The sequence below is a fragment of the Haliaeetus leucocephalus genome, unplaced genomic scaffold, assembly GCF_000737465.1.
Source record: "Haliaeetus leucocephalus isolate CR32 unplaced genomic scaffold, Haliaeetus_leucocephalus-4.0 Scaffold155, whole genome shotgun sequence".
NCBI lineage: Eukaryota > Metazoa > Chordata > Aves > Accipitriformes > Accipitridae > Haliaeetus > Haliaeetus leucocephalus.
Genome location: NW_010972591.1, coordinates 176084 through 197601, shown reverse-complemented (window position 1 = coordinate 197601; position 21518 = coordinate 176084). Strand labels below are relative to the sequence as shown.

The window sequence follows — 21518 nt, the reverse complement described above, 5'->3', positions numbered from 1 at the left end:
AGTACAGACTGTGAGACAGGGAAGGTGATGAGAACATCAGCAAGAATGATGTCAAAACTGTCTAAAAGTGAAGAAAAGGGAGCGAGTGAAAGACCAGAAATCTGTGCTGAAGTTGAGACTCTCCCATGAATTTTATGTTGGCATATTTACTGGGCCTATGCACAGAGTCAGACGTGGGACAGCCAAACATGACAGCAGTCACAAATGAGCCACACCACCAGGCCAAAGGGAACTGAAGAGGATATAGGAAAAGTGATATAGGAAAAGTAGTGCTGTCCACAAAGATTTCAGGGACATGTACATTGCATTCCCCACGCACCAGACAAGTGAAAAACTTTTTGGAAGCATTCAAACTGCCTAACCATTTTCCCTTTTAATAAGCTTATTCAACAACAAAAAAGGCTAAAGCATCCACTAAAATTTTTCAATCCACTACACCCAATTTTTTTTTATTAACATATTTTGACTTGCAAAGCAAAAGTGGCTTTGAGAAAAGGAAAGGGTAATGCAAATAGTGAATGGATGTGGAAACCTAACACAATTGGTAATTGATCTTGGATCAGGAAACAGCTTTCTGTTCTTGGCACTCTTCCCACAACTGAAGCTCCAACATGCTAAAACTGCACGATAGAATAACCAGTAGTACCAATGAAAACAAATGACAGTAGCTATTACTTACCATGTACAAATCCTCGTTGATGCCTAGATATTTCCCATTACCACAACCAACATCAGCTACTATTGACCCTTTTGGTAGGGACCTGAGAAATTCTACAATTCGGGGCCATGGGCTATGCCTGGTACTGCTGAAGTGTGTGGCAATTTCTTCGTACACCTTGTGTACACATTCTTGCTCCAGCTTCGAGGCCTCCATGTCATTGTGGGGAAATGAAGCTTGTACCTGTCTTTGCTGTCCTTTCTGGCTGTCACAGACAGATGGGTAAACTAGATATAGCAACAGATACACAAAAAATAAAGTTTTTTAAAGTAATTCCTTGTTGGTTAAACTTTTTAGCCAAATAAAACTAAAAGTGAAATATTAAAATGCAAAAAATGCTTCATTTCTCCTTTACCTTTTAAAAACTGAAATGCAGGTCAAACTGCAGAAGTGTTTGATGACATTAAAACAAGCAACCTGCCCGCATGTACCAGAGGCCATTTGCAGTGATCATTCATCCTGCTATGTTAACAAGGTTTATGTTTTCAAAACTGAGACAGTGTCCCTAATACCAAAGATCACGACATCACTGCAATTCATCCTCTGAAATTCTGTTCTGAGGGCACAAATGGACTTCAATTCCATGTAAGCATTGAGGCACCTATCTATTATTATCTGTACTGCCCTAAGGCACTTACATGGCTCTATCACTGCAGATCTGTCTGCTTCTTCTCTAATGTACTTATTTTCACTAAATTACAGTCCCCTTCAAACAAAAAACAACCAATACTGATGAGAACCTGAAGAACAGTAGCTACTTCTATTCTGTTATATTATTCTGGCACTTGAGGTCCCAATGAAATGCAAGATTCCAGACTACTTGCTGGGCTCTGGAGCAAGCCAAATGCCTTCCTGTAAAAACTCCAGCAACCACACAGATCCAACCAATTCAAGCCATATAGTACACCTAACCCTGAGCCATTCAGGAATGGCTACCAGGACCGCCAAAACTACCCAAAGGGATAAACCGTTTTGCCCCCCCAAAAATGCTTAGATATTGGTGATAAATAATGATTTTGACTTGAAGATCACCTCAAGACACTTACTGCAATTGCAAGGGCTTCTCCTCACTTTCCTGAATGTAAATGATGTCCTTGTTTCCCTGCGATTTAGTGTCAAATCTCCAACATCAGCAGTGATTGTTCCAACTTTTTGCCCAAGCTCAGATGCTTGAATGATATCATATTTTCGGGGTGTAATCCTAAAACAAAGTAACACAAAATAAAAGGATAAATCAATTTGCATCAGAAAAAAAAAATCCATCTTTATAAGAACGCTATTCTTACATACTGTGACAAGTGTGATTATAACATGCTATTTAATGTACTGCTGCTTCTCAGTTTTCAACTTATTCAATTTCAGAGAAAAAAAGAGGAGCTGACACAAACTAATGATGTTAAAGTGTTATTTAATTGCAAGTAATTACACTTCCCTTCCCTTCCTTCCTTTCCTTCCATAAAGTTTGATTATTTATTTTTCTAGGACTTATTTTTTTTAGATATTTATTTTATATAAAAAAATATATTTGTTAAAGATAAAATACACTACTATAAATTGTGGCTATAGGTATAAAAGCACAGAATTGTCTGAGCTCTACATTAGCAGACTGAAGTTTCTTGTTACAAATGGGCCTCTCCAATGAATTCTGCTTTGCAACAGAATTGCTTTTCCATATATTGACAACAGAAGATGCAAGGAATGTAGCACTTATATGAGATTTGCTAAAATGCCTAAAGGGAGAAACTCTGCTGTAGATCTTTCTTGACCAAAATCTATCAATCAATCAAACTGGGAGCAAAACTTCTTAAGCTACTTCTGGATTTGGCATGGATCTTAATGGAACACAGAAACATTTTTGCAAGGACAAAATTCATAAAATGAAAGTGATTTGGAACTTTCTTGGGGTGACAAAAGTTTCAAATAATTTTATGAAGTGGTTTACATTACAAAAAAGTACCAAACCCAAGAATTTTTAATAGCTCTACAAACAGATCTCTCTCAAAGTTGAGAAGAGGAAAATGAGAAACTAAAATGCAAAACATAACATGAGAGAAGAGAAACAGCTGCACCCACACGCAGTATCCCATCACTTGCACATAGAAAAAAGTAGATACTCTTGGAACAAAATGGAAACTCTTCGGGGAAACAGCTTAGCACTTCAAAGCTGTTACTGTCACACTGAAACGCTTCCTGAACTTAGTCATCAAGGAGATTAATGCAGAAATTTCCTCAAGGAAAAAAAAATAAATCTCTAAGGAATTGGCCTCTCAGTGAAGCCCCTTCAGAGCTTCTGACTTCAAAGTACTTGACTCCCAGCAAGACAAACTCTCAGTATAAAACTGACTTCGATATTGGTTAGCTGAGTTTAACCCTCATAGGTTGAGCCAAAAGGGGGGGCGAGGGAGGAAAGTCTTACATCTTTTAATAAAACAGAGCATTCAGTCTCATCTCAAATTTCTACTGGAACTTTTTTGCAGGTCACATGAAGCTGCTGACCAGTGCCTGTACGTAACCAAGAAGAATGATCCGAATGCTCAGAAGGCAGCCTGCAGCTTGATCAGCATTCCCATACTTTGCTGTATGCCATCTTTCCTACCACAGGGAAGCTGATCTTTAATCCAGTCCCAGGGAGAAAGAGTGCAGGTCCTTTCAGTCTGGAAATCAGGAAGCAGCACATTGATGCTCCTTCTAAATGTTGCAAAAAGCAGACATGGAGCAGCCCCGAGAACGGGAATCTCCCAAAGGCAGCCATGGAAAGGATGGAATCTAACAAAGAACTGCCTTGTTCATGGTGGATAATGAAGCTGTGATGAAATAATCAGCTGAGGGTGCCCAAGACTCCATGGACAGGGGAACTTCAAATCCCAAGCATGGCAGCTAATATTTTCAGAAATAAGTCTTCTTTTTCAAGGTTCTAGTTTCAAACTACATCATTTCCTTTTGCTTATACTACAAGCAAGAGCTCTAGATAAAGGCTGGGCTAAAGACAGGATTTCCAAAGTCAGAAATAAAATGCTGCACATCCTCTTGCTTGGCACAGAGTTGTTTTACTATTGCAGTGTCAGGAATGGTGTTTTGCCAGGTTACCCAACAAAAATGAACCTCATCAGAAAAAACATCACAAATGAACCTCATCAGAAAAGCTGTAATTTTACTTTCACCTACGAGACAAAAAGAGCACATGTCTTTTGTCCTTGATGATACTGTATAGCTTATTTCTTAACCACATACTTCTCTTTCAGAAAGAACAGAACAAAAATCCTTTTCCTGTGCACTTTGTTAACAGGGTCAAAATGAAGTCTCTAATTCCCCTGGCATACACACTGAAAACATTTCCAGAATAATTCCAAAACTGAACCTTTTGCTCTCTAATTTGACTTCTGAGGAGTAGATAAAAGGCATCACGAATGATCTTAAATACATCTTGATGTTACATACGCAAGTGAATTAACTACACTTGCTCGCTGAATGATTAATCTTGTTGATGACAATAGTATGCTGCAGTAGCATGATGGAAAGCTTACTCCAGTTGAGTAACTTGACCCACTACTGCTTTTAAAAATATAAAGAAAAACTATTTTTAGGAAAGGTGGACAAGCAATGGGACAGGAACAACTTAAACATGAGTAGAAAGATCTGGGATCTTCATTTTAAATGCAGTTTACGTCATTGGTTCTCAAAAGACAACCATCACTTGAAAGCACAAGTAAATTAAGTAATAATCTCCTTCCAGTTCTTAGTAGGCAGGTATACTGCCCCAACTTGAATGCCTGCTGGCAAGTATTGCAACTGCCCTGCATGCATCCTTCCCCCTCCTGGGAGTTTGGCTGCCCAGGGCCAGCTTGGGAAGAGCAGAGCTGGTGGCCTTAGAGAAACCCGTCATGAAGACAGCCAGAAGCCTCAGCAAGGGCCATCTCTCCTTCCCCTGGGAGCTGCTTTTAAATGGAGGCTGTCTGACTGGGCCTTGCCTCAGCTACAGCCCCAGATGCATCCCCAGCTCTGCCTGTGCACAGCCACTGCCACACTGATCCGGGCCTTGAGCCCCAGGCTGACGTCCCCACCTGGCCTCAGCCCAGACCCATGGAGCTGCCTGATGCCCCAGGGTTGGGGACTGCCCCCCGGGGCTCCCCTGGCCAACAATGTCACTGACATGGAAACTGCACTATGTTCTCAGAGTTGTAGATAACCTTTCCAAAAGACAACTGATGGTATTTGACAGGACAGAATAAGAAGCTTATAACACTGGTATCCATGTTCAGTCTTGTATACCAAAAAACAAAGGACTTCACTGCCCTGGGCTTCTATGATGATGCACATCAGAAATACCAGCTGCTTTTTACAACTATTTAATTTAATGAGGGAATATACAGGTGGTTTAAGTAGTCTATAAAAAAACAATGTAAAGGTCACTGGGGAGTTCATATTCACCCTTCTTCATAATACAAATTAACCAGTAAAATTAAAAGGCAGAAAATTTTCTGCCAATAAAAGGATTTCATGTTTAATTTACACAGAATGTAATTAGTGTCTCCAGTTGACTGCTGTAACCCGTGACGGCTTGGGTCAAACAAAGGAAGAAACATTTACCATGGGCATTTCTGTCCAATATGAGGGTTTCCATATTCTCCTGAAGTGCACTACTGTCACTCTCAGAGCTTGCCAAGGTTTTAACCTTTTTGCCAATTTCAGTGCTCCTATTGTAAGTATCTCCCAGTGGTGCATGATTTAAAAAGCATGTATTTAAACTCTACAATAAGCAAAGCCTCAAGACGTATTTCAAGATATCTCTTTTCCAGGATCCCAAATCTGCTCAGTACAATGCAGCCTTACCAGTAAACTGTCCCTAAAGCAGCTGGGAAGAGCTCAGGAATACTCCCCTTTGTCTCACCGTCATGGCCCCTGCCCTCTGCCCAGGGGAAGTCACCCTCTTAAACCAGCCCTTCTCTAAAGCCTTTGGCATATGTGATCCAATGGGAAAAGCTGTGGGCTGAAAAGAAAGGAAACGGGGAAGCCAATTGCACTACAATCAACTCTTTGCCAGCTCAGAGTCATTGAGGACTTTCACACCACAGATTTAAGTGAGAGCAATTTCCTAGCGAAACTTAACTTGTGACAGCAATAGGAAACTGCAGCTCAGGGACTGGCAATTAGCTTCCTAAAATCCCCAATTTTTTCCAATTTAACCTGAGCAGTATCTGAGCAGTGGAGTGAATTTGTATATTAATTGTAAAACTTGACTTGATTTCTTTCAGAGCAATTTTAAATACAGAATTTCATTAACAAACCAACCAAACAACTCGTATTATTCTTCTATGATCAGCAATACAGGGGCTCTTACACATACCCATGTGTCCACAGGTATCTGGATTCTCCAGCCATCACCAATAAACTGCATCGGGGCAGCATAATTGCCACTGTATGGCCATCAGGGTGTTTGAAATCCATCACAATCTAAAAAGAAATAAAACCAGCCACCATGAATGAGCATGACTTACGGAGCTTCATATCCATGCCAGGCATTCTCATGTCCTAGCTTTGTTTGCCTCTTCAGTGTTCTCATCAGAATATTGTCACGAAACAATTATGTATGTCCTAGGGATACAAAAGCCTCTAGGTCTCTGTCCTTAAGATTTCTCCCTTTCAACACTGTGTTAAAAAATCTGAGGCAGTCACAAATATATGTGTATATACAGATAATTGTAATACTAAAAATATATTTTTCTTTCCTTTTCACAGTAATAGCTTTCTTTGTGAGAACGTGGTAGCACCATTTAATCTCTGTGTGTACCTGTGAGGTAGAAAAGGGTTACTAACCCTCAACTAAAGGCAAGTGCAAAAGAGGAATAGAGGGCTCATTTGCTCAGGCATCCAAAAGTGAGGTACCTGGGTTAAGGCAGTCAGCCACCGTCTTTTTATGAAGTCTACACAGAGAGAGACAAGTATCTCTGAGGAGAAGGACTCGGGGGTGTGGGTTGACAAGAAACTCAACATGACCCAGCAATGTGTGCTTGCAGCCCAGAAAGCCAATTGCATTCTGGGCTGCACCAGAAGAAGGGTGGCCCGCAGGTCAAGGGAGGTGATTCTCCTCCTCTACTCCACTCGGTGAGACCCCACCTGGAGTACTGCGTTCAGCTCTGGGGCCTCCAACATAAGAACATGGACCTGTTGGAACAAGTCCAGAGGAGGGCCATGAAGATGATCAGAGGACTGGAGCATCTCTCCTATGAAGACAGGCTGAGAGAGTTGGGGTTGTTCAGCCTGAAGAAAAGAAGGCTCCAGGGAGACTTTGTAACAGCTTTCCAGTACCTAAAGGGGGCCTACAAGAAAGCTGGAGAGGGACTTTTTACAAGGGCATGTAGCGAAAGGACAAGGGGTAATGACTTTAAGCTGAAAGAGGGTAGATTTAGATTAGATGCAAGGGTGTTCTTCACTATGAGGGTGGTGAGGCACTGGAACAGGTTGCCCAGAGAAGTTGTGGATGCCCCATCCCTGGAAGTGTTCAAGGCCAGGTTGGACGGAGCTTTGAGCAACATGGTCTAGTGGAAGGTGTCCCTGCCCATGGCAGGGGGGTTGGAACTAGATGATCTTTAAGGTCCCTTCCAACCCAAACCATTCTATGATGATGATCTCCACAGAAGTGATTCATCCTACTCTAAAATGTAGAGCTAAGTGATGTGGAATGACCCTATGCCCTCTGGAAATGCCCATCCATTCACAGCAGATTGATCTGAGACAATTAACTCCAAGTAGATAGCTAACATTTAGATAACCAGTATTAGGTGAGAGAAATAATCTCCAACTTGCCCACATTCTTGGAGATTTGCAGCACAACAAGCACATGCAGTCTCCCAAGATCCTGACTAATGTGCCAACTACCAGATCATCCTTTTATTATTTGCCAACTGGCTTCTAGCCATGGCAATATATTGAGGTAACACTTTCAGCTTTATTCCAATTTCGCAGCCCAGATGGCAGCGCTACATTTTGCTTCTGCTTGAGCTAGGAATGTTACATTTCCCAAATGAGAGAAACTCTTGCTGTGGAAAATGAGGAGCAGGTCATTTAAGCAAGCCAAACGAGTTACGGAAGACTTACCAAAAAAGAAAAGTCGTCAAAAAGTATTCAAGTCAGCGGTTGCAGCTACACTGGAGAATAAGCACCATGAAAGTGCTGCCACCTGATTTGTAACCTACTAAGTATGCAATTTAAAAGCAGACTTACTACAGTATGCCAGATCAAAACAAATTAAGCAGTTCTGCTTCTGCATACAGATGCGTTTAACAAAGAAAACAGTGGTGCAATGATCAGTCATTCAGCACAAAAAAACAGCAAGATAGACTGAATAAGCAAGACTTTTAAACACTACAAATTACCACTTAGAACATTTACCATTTAACGTTGTGCACACTGGAGCAAACTACAATGGCATTTACATTTTTAGGAAAAAAACTATTTACGCTGTACTACCACCCACATAGAGTGACACAGCTTCTCCTGTTGGGCTATCTAAATTTAAGGCAAGAAACGATGAGGGTGACAAACAGTGGGGCTGAAAGGGGAAAGAGATATGGGGGAACAGGAATAAAGCTTACCTATAAGTTCTGATTAATGATTATGAAACACTTCAGTAGCTACACAAATAGATGAATGGCAGCCACTTGCTAATGTACTCCTTCCCTTGCACTTAGCAATTTCTTCTAGGTATCCTCAAAGAAGGAGAAAACACAGTGGCTTCACAGATCTGATGGGGAGGCTATCCCATAAAGCATGACTAGGTGCAAGCCTCTGTAAAAAGATGTAGCTATCTGGCAAGGCAAAGAAACCAGAGGATAACTAAGCAGGACCAGCAAGTAAAGAAAGGAAAAACATGAAAAGAAGTGGGGAGTGAAATGGTTGGATGAAATGGGTGAGATGGTATCTCGGTCTGTCTTTTGCCCCTGTGGCTCACTGCTATTGGGGGACAGGTGTGAGTGGTCAAGACAGAGACTGGGTTCTTCAGAAGTATGGCTGAATAAACTGAACATGAGGCTCTGTCTAGAATCCTTCCTGGAGGCTCAGTTACCCCACTGTCCTTCTTTCTGGGTCAGTAGTAGCTATAAAGCTCTGTTCTTGCAGATGACGTTCAAGAACTGCCCTTTCTCCAAGAGTCAACGAGGAGACCTCTGTGGGGTCCCCTACACTTCCAGTTCCCACCTCCCTCCAGAGCCTGGAAGAGGACCTCGTTCCCTTTCACTTCTGCATGCCAGGCTGAAGTGGTGGGAAACAGTTCCTCCAGCTCCCAGCCCTCTCCGCTGCTTTACCTCATGCATCTCCAATTCCTTTTCCCCCACCAACTGCAAGGCCCCAGAGTCTCTTCACAGAAGATGCTCCTCAAATTCTGTCCTGTTAACAACTGTGCATCCAAAATAGCAGATGTTCAGAGTACTCTATAACAGATAGCACATTGGGAATGAGAGGCCACAAAGCTATCCCTAGTAGCTGGATTTTCAGGCAGAAGTGGCAGGAAACTAGACAGTAAAAGAGGAGAGCATGTCCTCCTGGCTGAATTTCAGCTGTGCTAAGCCAACAAGAAATATGTGAAACAAAATTTCTGATGGTGTAGAATTTGAGGCTGAAAAGCAGATTTATCTATGTAACATCTGGCAAGTCTAGTCCTCGCCAGCATAGGATCCCAGCTCCATCCCTGCCCCCTGGTTTTATGTGGAGGAAAAGCTTCTGTACTATTATGTCTCACTGTGTGGCTGCTTCCCTTCAAAACAGATTACATCCTTATGACAAGCCATGATGATATGGAGAGGAAAATATAAAAAAAGGATTAATTTACTTGGAAATGAGCAATGACATTAAGTAATTAGAAGTAACTGGAAGAGTCAAAAATCCAAATCCAAAACCGACTTTTGCTTATGAAGCAGAAAGAGATCCTCAGCTAGAATATACTAAAGTTTTGCACTTTTTCTATTAACAACAAACTTGACCTTGCAATTGAGACAGAGAATCAAATTTAAGGAATCCACTGTGAATATCTTAAGAAAATTAGTGTAATTCCTATGCTTCATTCCTTTATCTAGACTAACTGCACCTGAATGCTTAAAAAAACCAAGCAAGAGTACTTCCATCCTTTGTTTACAGTACGGTGAAGAACATTTAACCCAGAAGGGTTTTGGAAGAACTCTGTTCTTATCTTTGCCAAGCCTATTACTGACTGAAGTAGGTAACTTTCCCACAATCCTATATGTGTCTTTATCCTGCCAGAACATTCTAAACTGTCACACACACACACAAAAGATCAACGCATTTGGTCCTCTTTTTAATTTACTAAGGACTCACAACCAATAAAGCAACTCTGCCACTGCTGAATCAATCTGCTTCATGACAACACTGCTTCATGACAGCTTTGCTCCACAGGAGCTATTTCCAATTACTACTTTTGGGTTTACCTATTTTCTTTTTTCTCTTAGATGGCAGAGTCAATAAAGATCAAATTTCCAGCTATCCCATGGTGCATCATCCAGGGATTACATTCAAAAACTAAAAATAGTGGATGCTTTGATCTTATACAACTTTTACCTTCTTTCTTTGTACTATAGAAAAAGTGTGTCTCTAAATATACCAAAAAACTTAAAAGAAACAAACAGCTAATAATACCTACTTGCGGTTTTAAATAACTTGTCATGATGCCAGGTTATTTGAGAGAGAGTGTTCCTGACGAGGGAGCACATGAAGCAGTAAACAGCTTTCAAGGGTAGCTAAACATCAAAGCAAAGGGACACCCACATTATGAACATTGTTCCTGTGGCATACAATACAGCAAAACGCAAAAACCAGAAAAGAATCCAACATAAAAGAAAAAGGGAAGAAAGTATGTTTCTCTTAACTCCTCAGGGAATGAGAAGTCTGCACCGCCTTTCAGTGCAATCGTACTGCACTTCATGAAAGAGCAGGAGGATGGAGGTGAATAACTGGTCTATCAAATAAGTAACAATCCAAAGGCAAAACAGAAATAATGCAACAGGGCTATAAGGACAATGTTGATAAGGATTTCACTGCTACAGAGTGGAATGACAATGTTTTTCTAAGCTTTGGCTATGATGCAATTTGTATTTGATGTTAATAGACCACCTTAGACGAAACATACTCTAAAGCTAAAAAAAGTACAATATCGAACGCTTCTCAAGTCTCTGACATTATTTACTGAATTTTCAGAGCACAAAGACAAAGACCTTATCAGCCTACATAGCAGTTTCCCACAAGTAAAATAGATGAAAAAGAATGTCTACTTCAAAGACAGCTGAGAGGTTTAAAGCCCACACATGGAGCTTGAACAACACAGTGGGGCTCTATGCAGAGACAAGAGCCTGCTGGCTTACACAGGACTGAGGCAATCAATCAGTAACACACAGTGCCTTTCAGGGCATAAACCATGCTAAATTCCAAAATTTGGAATTCAGAAAAATGCTGACTTTTAAGGGAACACAGAATGGGATTATCTGCTCCAAATAATCCACATCATAGGAAATTTATCTTATGTAACCTATGCTGATACTTACAACCTACATCATGGTCTCTAGCCATACTTCAGAAAATGAGTGCAACATTGACAATCATGATGATGAAATACTTCAGTACTGCCTACCTCAAAAATCTCTCAACACATGCACAGGCCTCCCCCATATCAGATTTATGCCAATGCATACCACCTCTTGCTAAGCCAGCAGGCACTTTGGCACTACAGTGATGCTAGTCAGATGCTTATTATACCTACTAGGTTTTCTTCAAAAATTGTATTCAATTTTCCATCCATGCAATGCATTACTATCTTCCTGAATTTTCTGTGTCATTTTAAGTATCTATACATTTCTTCCTCTTAATTGAAGTCTAGCATATGAATGTTTAAAGATTATTTCAATATACGGACAATATTTCATTCTTTTCTCTCTGAGGTCTCACTTTGTTATGATTTTCTTCATAATCCCAAGGAGGAGAGTGTATCCACTGAACAGCATACCAGTATCTCTCCTAGCTATTACGTACGCCATTGACTCCATGATACAAATCCTCTTGTTGTCTGTACTGTTTACAGGATTTGGGTAGTGCACAGGAAGAGGAAAACTACTGCAATGTCCAAGCTAACTCCTGTTGGATGGAGAAGTTTCCAATCCTCTGCAGGCCCTGTCACAGCTAGCTGGAATATATACCGCTCTCCTTTTGTACCCAGGGATGCACCTCTTGAGGTTCATCAACTCCAAGTTATTAGAAGTTATTAGTCACCCCACTAGCTAGATGCTGGCTCCTTTTGGTGTCCAATGGGGTGGCTGCTCTGTCTAGCCTCGGCAGAGGTTGGGATGCTGGTGGTACTTCTGGCAGTGTCACCCCAACTTCGGATTGCTGCTGTTCCCACTCCAAGGTCTCTCACTGCTGCTACAAATTTTTATGATTCACTCATACGTCTTCTCAAGCTGACTCTTCTTTGTTTCAAAAGCCTCTTTGTAAATCCAGGGTTACTGTTTAATCTTGCTGATTGAACAGCCAGACTAAAAGAAGAACACAACAAATCTAATCCATTAAAGCCTATCCATCAAGTATGCCAGTTCCTACTAACTCTGAAAGTATCAAGTTCCTTTTGTACATTACAGAACATTATCTGTGGCCTTTGCACCTTCCCAGATCATTACCTGTGTTAAAACTCAATGTTGAATATTAGACTCCTACATAAGAGATTTTTCAATCCCTACAGTAAAAAGCAATAGTTGCATTACCACTGCAACCCTCTCTCTGCCACCACAGGTATAAATTTCTCCTTTCCAGAAAATGCTATCCAACCCCAGCATATAACCTTGATGTCCTTTTGTGAATCCAGAGACAAAGAAGCAGTCAAGTTCTCAACAACATCCGGTTTATTCAATTTTGCTAACATTCCATTTTCATCCTTTAATAAATCGCCTCCCTAGCTCCTAGCTTAAACTCCTTTAGGACAAAGAAAGCAAGAGGCTAATGCTGTTAGTCTTCATTTAATTTCTTTCATTGACTTAGCCTCCTCTGCAATATTTTCCATTCTTTCAGTCATATGACTTCCCTCATATCCACGGGTGCTTCTACACTGACATACAGGGAATTGCATCCACCTACACCAGGGCAGAATGTGCCTCAAATGTATGAAAGCACTCATTTTCCTTTCCAAACGAAAGGACATTTCCAAGATTTTGTATCACTTGCTCTCAGAGTACAGTTCAATGGAAGAGCACAAGAGGACTCTTATACCTCCTGATCCTAGTGGCCTCCAGAGGGCTTAATCTGTTCAAGAAATAATGCCCAGACATCACAAGAAAGCAGTTCTGCATCCTCAAATACATCTCCTCACACTTGCACTTATGTATTACTCTATGTCCTGAAAGCAAATAATCTTTATTTACATGTTTAGTGCTGTACCAAATGTCTACCAAGAAATCACTGAACAAGTCCTTACAACACAGACACAGCTGTTCCGTAATGAGTACAACTTTTATGCAAGTATGATGACATCTACAGGATTCTGGTACACACCAGAATTACGGAATTTGTAATTCTTTCGCACATTAAAAACTTGCAAGTTCTCAACAGATTTTCAGTATCTAAGTAGAAAAGGAAACACTTCAGGGTTCAAGAAGAGCATATCACCTTTTTAAATCATTGATCATTTACAAATATCTACGGAAACACACACTATAATCAGCAATTTCCATGGTACTGAGGTTGCAAATACATGTAGCAGGCCTCTCTTCAATGATAATTTTATGTCCATGCCACCCTACCTGTACATTTATCATCCTGTCGTCGACCACTATAGCCTCTAATTGCAAGTTTTCTACAACAGAAGTGGTGTAAGGGACTGTGAATACGGCCTCCACGTAACATAAACAATAATTGATACAAGACAAACCAGGCCTTGGCTCAGTAATACTGCCAAACATGGAATAAAACACCTACAGTAATGGGAGAGTCATTTACAGGAAGAGGACCTGAAACAGTTACATTCAGGGTGTACACTCTTACCATGTACTAGTGTGGCACAGACCAACCAGCTGTTGTGTAATAGCCCAAGCCCTTACACTTCCAGGGTATTTCAAGGCATGGGTAAAACATTCTGCATGTTCATTATCCTGTCTAGTAGAAAACTATCTTCCCTCACTCTCTGCAAACACTGGGGTTGTTCATCAGACTTCAGTCTCCTCTGCAGGTCTCAGCTTTCTGCCTGTAATGTTGTAGTACAGGAATCCAAGCTAAATGTAAGTCATAGGGTGGGAATAGTCAATTCAGTTCAAGATTAAGACATCTACGTTTGGGCACAGATTTTTTAAAATCCTATTAGGGAACGGAAACCTGTGAAACCAGAGACTAGATGTATAGTTTAGTGTGAGCTGAATCACCCCCTAGGCTGGACTGACTCTATCCCCATTTATTACAGAGGAGCTCAGGCGTGCAGTGCACATGTACACACCTACTTGTACACACTAAAATTTCAGTGTCTTAATCCTGGACAGAATACCACTGACAACAAGTTATTAAATAAGGCACCCAAGTATAGATTCAGCAGATGCCTCAACTCTGTTTAAAACAGTCCTGCCCTAATTAAAACCTCTTCCTGCACTTTATCACTCATCTTGCCCTCTACATACTGAGAAAGTAGTATGGAAATAGTCCAGTGCTGAATATCTGTAATTCAAAAAGATTAAATGATGAGTTTACTCAGCCTGAGTCTGAAACAAAGGTCAACTAGCCCTTCTCACAACTCCATCTAACAACTGTCCCAGAGACCACTACCACAGCAGAGAATTGCCAAAATGTAACACATGCAAACAGTGCCTTCCTGAACTAATTCTTGCATCGTACCTCACAAGAGCTGACAAGACACAGTCTTTAATCTATTGCTATAGAAACTACCATATGGCCTGTTTCTTAATCCTCTACATCTTCACTTTAAAAGGGAAATCTACTGAGGAACAAAGATCTGGGCATAAATTTACAGAAATGGCTTAAATACATAAAGAAAAGTCATTCCTTAGCAGATAAAAGCATGCAATGCTTTAAAAACAAAACAAAACAACAAACCAAACACCAAAGAATGAATGAAAGCCATCTTCTTGGTTAATGACGTCTCCTAGGGCCATAAAGTATAATTCAAAACACAGCATGACACTGAAAGACTTCTTTAAAATAATTTGAAGAAAACTGTTTTATCAATTCACTCAATTGCTATGTTTCACCCCACAGAAGTACCACACATCTGACATACACACATTAATTTAAAGCATGTAAAACAATCAAAAAGGAAAAACACATTTTGAAGTTTAGATAGGCAGTATTTCAACACTGCTGATTTTCATCACAAGCAACATCATGTCTTTCTTCTCTCATTCCCTCCGTTTGCTTCATTAGCCCAATGAGTGTCTTCACATTGAGACAAGGGAGTCAAAAGAATCTCAGTAGACATAATAAAGGGGGATAAAAGATGATGTTTAGCGCTTACATTGTTGAAATTAGCTGAGGCAGAGACAGTCTTTGATAAGAAGAGCTGGTCCCAAGACCCAGCCAATGAGGCAGAGACAGGTCCTGATAAGAAGGAGGAGCTGGCCCCAGGAGCCAGCCAAGACTGGTCTTGCGGCTTGGGTGAATACCAAGAAATCACTGAGCCTGCACAAGAAAAGAGGTTACTAGCGGTGACGAAGAGGAGTCATCTATCTTCATCTCTGCGACCACCAGACGACCACCATAAAGAGGCACTGCGCAAGTGCAGTTGAGAGGAGACTATGGAAATGACCTCTCGGAGCTAATTTTAATATGAAGCGCGGATAGGTCACGCATATGTATAGGCGTATTGTGAATATGTAACACTTGACCGTATAAACTTGAGGCGAACTGCCGAGTCGGGCACACACGACTACCCCCCGTGCTGCCCAGCGCTGAATGAACATACCTACTTTACAGTCTCACTGACTGTGGAGTCTGTTTTCCGCACGTCAACATAATGCAGCCAAAAAGTTATACAAAAGGACTCTACCAGGGCCTCAGCATCTGGCCCTGATTTACAATGGCTTGCATGAACGTGCACTGCAGATAGAGGTACACAGTAACAGAGGAGGAACAACAAGAACACCTCACAAGGAACTGTGAAGTGTCCAGTTTTCACTGCTTTCAACTGCACCATCAACCTTGGTTCCTCCCAACCATTCTTCTGTTGCCCCAGCAAACAGACCAGAGCTTCACCTGCATTGCCCCTGCACTGCACCAAGAGGATGCCTGCCTACTTGCTTCTCATCTAGGAGCACACCTCTCCCCCTGCCTTGAATTGGAATCTTTCTGTCAAGTGTATCAGCATCACAGTTTTGACAGCTTTGGCTCCGGCATACTTTTAACCACTCTAAATTGCCAGTTCCTCAATGAAAATTTCCAGAGTCAACTCTACTGAAATAAGTCTGTGGAGAAACTCCTCCTGAAACCCTCAACATAGCTGGAAAGAAAAACAGAAACAGAACATTACAGTATGCAAAACGCTCATGTAAAGCTAATATAAATGCAGACAGACTTCAAACCCTATTTGCTACACTTACTGGTATTATAAAAGTCCAGTTCAAAGCCAAGAGACAATACACCACAGCAGGAGCTTAACAAGTTAAGCTTGTCTCTTTCCTTACAGACTACTTGTGATTATTATTATTGACTGACTACTTGTCATTTCTACCTGAAATTTGCCACAGTCTTAAAATAGGCTCCTATGACAATAGAGATGACATCACTGGCTAATGAAATTAGATTTCTTTATTGAATTCCAGAACTGAAGTACAGCTGAAATGTAACAGCTAAAGATAATGACTTTTTAATGCCCCAGAGTTCAGTCTGTTTGCTGTTAATTTGTGGCAGATACCAGGATTCCATTTCATGAATCAAGTACTTATCTTCTAAAAATATCATGGAGAATAGAAATAACTTCCACTGATAAATCTGTCACAGAAATTAAAAATTCTTTAAAAATATAAAGACATTAGTAACTACTCAAAAAACTACACAAAGGTTTCTATAAAAAAAATTGAACTGTATTTCAAGAATGACAATCCAAAACCTGATTCAGAAATAATTTCAGCTGTAAAAATATTAATTGAAATGTAAATTTAAATGCTGTTAGTTTTCTTCTATTGCAATGATTACATCTTTCACAGGAGTAAATAGCAACTTCATATTTAAACAGTTAATTCATCTCACCACCACTGAAAGGTAGTTCATGTATCACAGTGAAGAGTACATGGGGGGAGTGAAGTGGAACAAGAGAAAAAAAAAAGTTTTAGTTTAAAAAAAAGCAATATCGTGCATAATAATCTATTTTTTTCAAGATTTTTATCTATCTACAAATTTCCTACCACATGAAAACCAGCTAGAAAACTCTAGCAATAGCAAGACATTTTTTAGAGAGTACATTTGCTTCCACTGAAAAATTCAACATCTCTATTTGTGTGTCACAGTAAAGCTATAACAGCCAGATGTCTAAGAATTGGAAATGAAATGATGCTGCCTCAGCATACAAAATAAGCACGCAACAGGAACAGCAAAAGCCTGGAGACAACAGGTTCTGTTCAAACAGAATCAAGTTGATAGAGCAAGTATGCAAAAGTTTTCCTTCATTATTTAGCAGCTATGACCACAGTCAGAAAATCTTAAGGCCTACTGCAGACTTCAAACATTTTAGAAAGTCTTTGTTTCACCCACAGTAGGATTTTGGTGTGATTGTGAGAAAACTAACTGGAACTATATGACATTTTTCATAGCATCTCTATGTATTTTTCCATGTGATACTGAGTGGATTTCATTTTCAAATTCCTCCTAATTGCAATTTCTTTTGTCTCTTTCCACATTCACCTCAGATCCACTGCTGATGCAACTGCCCAGAGATGTTCAGGAGACCACGAGAACATTCTTCCCACATCCCTTTCTCAACACTACCAACTCCAGGAAACCGCAGGATGCTAAAAAGAGCAACCAGGTGACTGGGAAGAAAACAAAGTGGTATGAACCAGAAGGAGCTGAAGCTTTGCCTTCCCTCTCAGCAGGTGTCCTGGGTTCAGCTGGGATAGAGTTAATGTTTACAGGAACCTGGGAAGTGGGGGGCATAGCCGGGGCAGCTGACCTGAACTAGCCAAGGAGCTATTCCATACCATGTCACATCATGCTCAGTATATAAATGGGGAGCTGGACGGGGGGTGGGCTCGACTTTCGGTGGGGGAAGTGGCGGAGCGTCGGGTCCCGGGTGGTGAGCAGTTGCACTGTGCATCACTCTTTTTGTATACCCTTTCATTAGTAGCGTTGTTGTTGTTGTAATTTCTTTGTGTTGTCCCAGTAAACTGCCTTTATCTCAACCCTCGAGGTTCCAGGTGTTTTTTTTTTCTTTCCTCTCCTCCGTCTCCTCCCTATCCCACCGGAGGGGGGCGGGACGAGTGAGCGAGAGGCTGCGTGGTCCTTTGTTACCGGCTGGGCTGAAACCACAACAGCAGGCAAAATAATGGACCGCATGCAAGACACATAAAAGTGCTATACAGAATGCAGTAAGGCAACTTCCCACTCTCGCAGACCCAGAAGTATCTCAGCAAGTCACAGCATATTCTGCAGATCAGAGATCCAACAGCAATCATACAGGCTGCCCTTCCTTCCTCAACAATGAAGTAGGATACTAGCCAATTTAGGAGTTGTTATGCCTTGCATAGTGGGGAACAGCTTTATGGAAATGCACGGTACATGACAAGTTTCCTTCTTTTGGGGAGACGAAGGAAGGCTGGTATGAATCCAACAAAAGGGAGATAGGAAACGGAGCTTTGCAGAGCTATTTGCCCAGTATTAGCCCCCTGGTAGTAAATTCCAGAACTCATAGACTTACCACAGGGACAACTCATACAAAGAGGCACCTGGAAACTATAATGTCTCTCCAATATGAAAGGGGAGAAAAAAAAAGAATATTTTTACATACAAAACTTTAAAACACAGGCTCTGTCATAGCTTAGCTTTGATTTTGTTCCTCCCAAGTAGATGAAGAGGTAGCGGAGAAGGTAAGATCTCCATGCTGTTGTCTTGTTTCTCAACAAATTACTGCCACACAGCTTCTAGAGAAATAATGCGAGTATGATTGCTCTGGGGGCAATTCTGTCTGAATGCTCTTCTTGTAGCATCTCACTGCAAATCAAGATTCATTATCAGATTCCTACAGCACCTGAGAGAAAAATGCTTGTCTGCATTAGTTGCATACAGTGGGTGTCTTGCTGTTGCTACCTTTCGCTAAAGTAAGAGCCTACAAACAACCATGGCTGTGGAAGGAGGCAATTAGGTATTGCAGGACAGGTTTCCTCTGAACAATTTACATGAAAGCTGAGCTTCCAAGGTCCTTACAAAGGTGAAAATAACTGATCAGGTGGAAACATCAGCAGGACATGTTGATACCTGTGAACAGAATCCTGTATGCCAACAGGCAAGAGACATCCAGCACAGAAATAAAAACTCAGAACAGTGTGTTTACTGAATATTCACCTTTCCCAAAAAAGACAGTAAGACTATTACAAATATTCTCATGAAGGGCTGCAGGCTTTGTTGCTTATCTCAGAGGGCACAATTCAACATTCAATTATATCAACAGAAAGTTCTCCCTTGATTTTGACAGGTCTTGTATCTGATCCAAGCTCAATGACACTACATTATGATATGACATGGACGGAAACACACAGGACATTTATACAGAGCAAACGCAAACAGGAGAGACAGATTTACAAAGCCTGATGCATTTAACTTGTGGTGCTCAGGACACCTTTCACATGGAGAAGCTCTTCAGTAGTTTTCAAAAATGAAATACTGGTTTAAATTGAACAAACCAACTAAATTTGGTATACAATTATAAATACAGTCCCTTTGGGTTTCCAGCTAAATGATAGAGAAACCACTGCAAATTACTACTCTCAAGAACTGATGTAATCCATAACTGTAAGAAGGGTACAGCTCAAGAAACGTGTCTTACAGATCTGAAAAGCACACTATTGAGCTTCAGGAATCCCACCAGACTCACTTGAACAAACTTCTGAACTCAGCATTAGGTTGTAGTGATTAAAATTAATGCCTTCCATTTAGGTTAAGAGACATTTTGGTTCTGCAAATCCAATCTCTCTTTAAATATTGATCGCTATTACTCCGCTCTCACCTACTACAATCATGCTGCTAGCATGGACAGAGAAAAAACTTTGGCGTAGCCACTACCAGAGTAACTCTTTAAGTAGGTAAGATGCTCTCTGCCTTCCCTTAAAAGAAAAATAAAGCAATGTAAGTATAAACAATAAATTAAACTAAATCAGCAACTAACCAAGATAAGCAAAATAAGATTGGGACCACAAAGTTAACACAACAATATCCAGTGCCTGCCTACCTTGTTAGAGCTCATACAAGACACAAAACAGGTGCTAACTGTCAAAGGCTGGGTACAATCTAGACTTTCTAAAGGCTTCTGGTAGTCTCTCAAGCAGCTATTACAGAAACAGCTCCTGCTGTAACAACTACAGGTTTCTGTTTATTAACCAAGACAGATTAGAAATAGAACAGATAAGAAGCAAAAGTGTTGGAAAAATCGTCAATTATCAGCCTGAGAGATGAGTAATAGCAGCATACCTCACTCTATCAGTTCTAGAACAACCATTAGTCACATATTTCAAAAGGTCTGGTGGAGTTTTTCTTTCTAACATTGCTCTGCTTTCAAGGCTTAAAAGAGTCACATCTTTTCTTTACAGATCAAGGCACTTAATATCTGCAAGCTAAGACATGATGAATATGTGTTCAGATGAACAGAAGTTAGGCAGAGGTCAAGGATGATCCACACACAGCCCCACTGTTTAACCCTGAGCCACAGATCTGACTCAAAACCCTGAAGCTTCCCTTTCACAGACATTAGGTCAGGGTCCTAGCCAGCGTGTCACAGCAGTTCTCGGTGTTTATCCCAGCCTTCTGCCAGGCCAAGGCACAGGGATAGGAAGCAGAGTAAGGCACTCAAGAAGGAAAAGCAGAAGCTAAGGAGAAGACAACAACAAGCCTGGGGCTTCCACATCAGGGCTGGATATTAGGAAAATGGGACAGAACAACATAAATCATAGTATGGTGCCAACACAATGCACCCTTCAGGAAAACTATGACTGCACTTCACCCTCTGGCATGGGGCAGTGGGTATCCCACAGCAGTCTTGGACAGAACGGGGCAGAGCTGATGAGGAGGGACTGCAGGGTGTCTACTGGGGGTAAGATATGCAGCCAGGAAGGGAAAATTCTTTCCTGGGTTGGATACACTCATAACACTACCTAGCTCATTATAGAAATGCTACCTCTCTATTTCTAAAATTCTAATGAATCAAGGCTTACATGACAGAATGTAAAATGGCAAATTAGGAAAAGCTGAAAAACAGAAATCTCAATATTGATCAAGCTCCTGCTGCAAACCTACAAAAGGAAATCTGGCACAGGCTTTAAGTAGGATTTTTTGAGACAGCTGCAAACTTGGCCAGGTTCCTAAGATGAAGTACTGTAAAATTACATATCTTTAGAGACACCAAATGGAGGCACTGAAAATAACACCTAACTCAAATAAAAACAAAAAATTCTCAACAGAAAGGACTGTTCCCTGTTTTGCAGTACTTTGTTCAAATTCATGGACACAGGACATATGGTTTGCCATTAAGCTTAATAAAAATCACTCTGAACTACATTTACCCCATTGCCTTTCTTCTCCTACTATGACAACTTCTGAATTAAAGAAAGTT

General features: G+C 40.8%; 1 protein-coding gene across 2 annotated transcripts in view; it reads right to left on the bottom strand.

The window, feature by feature from the left end:
- The window catches only part of ALKBH8 (alkB, alkylation repair homolog 8 (E. coli)), a 50624-nt gene that overhangs the window by 11480 nt on the left and 17626 nt on the right, over window positions 1-21518 (bottom strand). For both annotated transcript variants that reach the window (XM_010562096.1, XM_010562097.1), the window contains 3 exons: window positions 6063-6169; window positions 1765-1919; window positions 680-945 (listed from right to left, as the gene is read on the bottom strand). In XM_010562096.1, the coding sequence (XP_010560398.1) occupies window positions 680-945; window positions 1765-1919; window positions 6063-6169 (528 nt within the window). The remainder of the gene's footprint in view (window positions 1-679; window positions 946-1764; window positions 1920-6062; window positions 6170-21518) is intronic.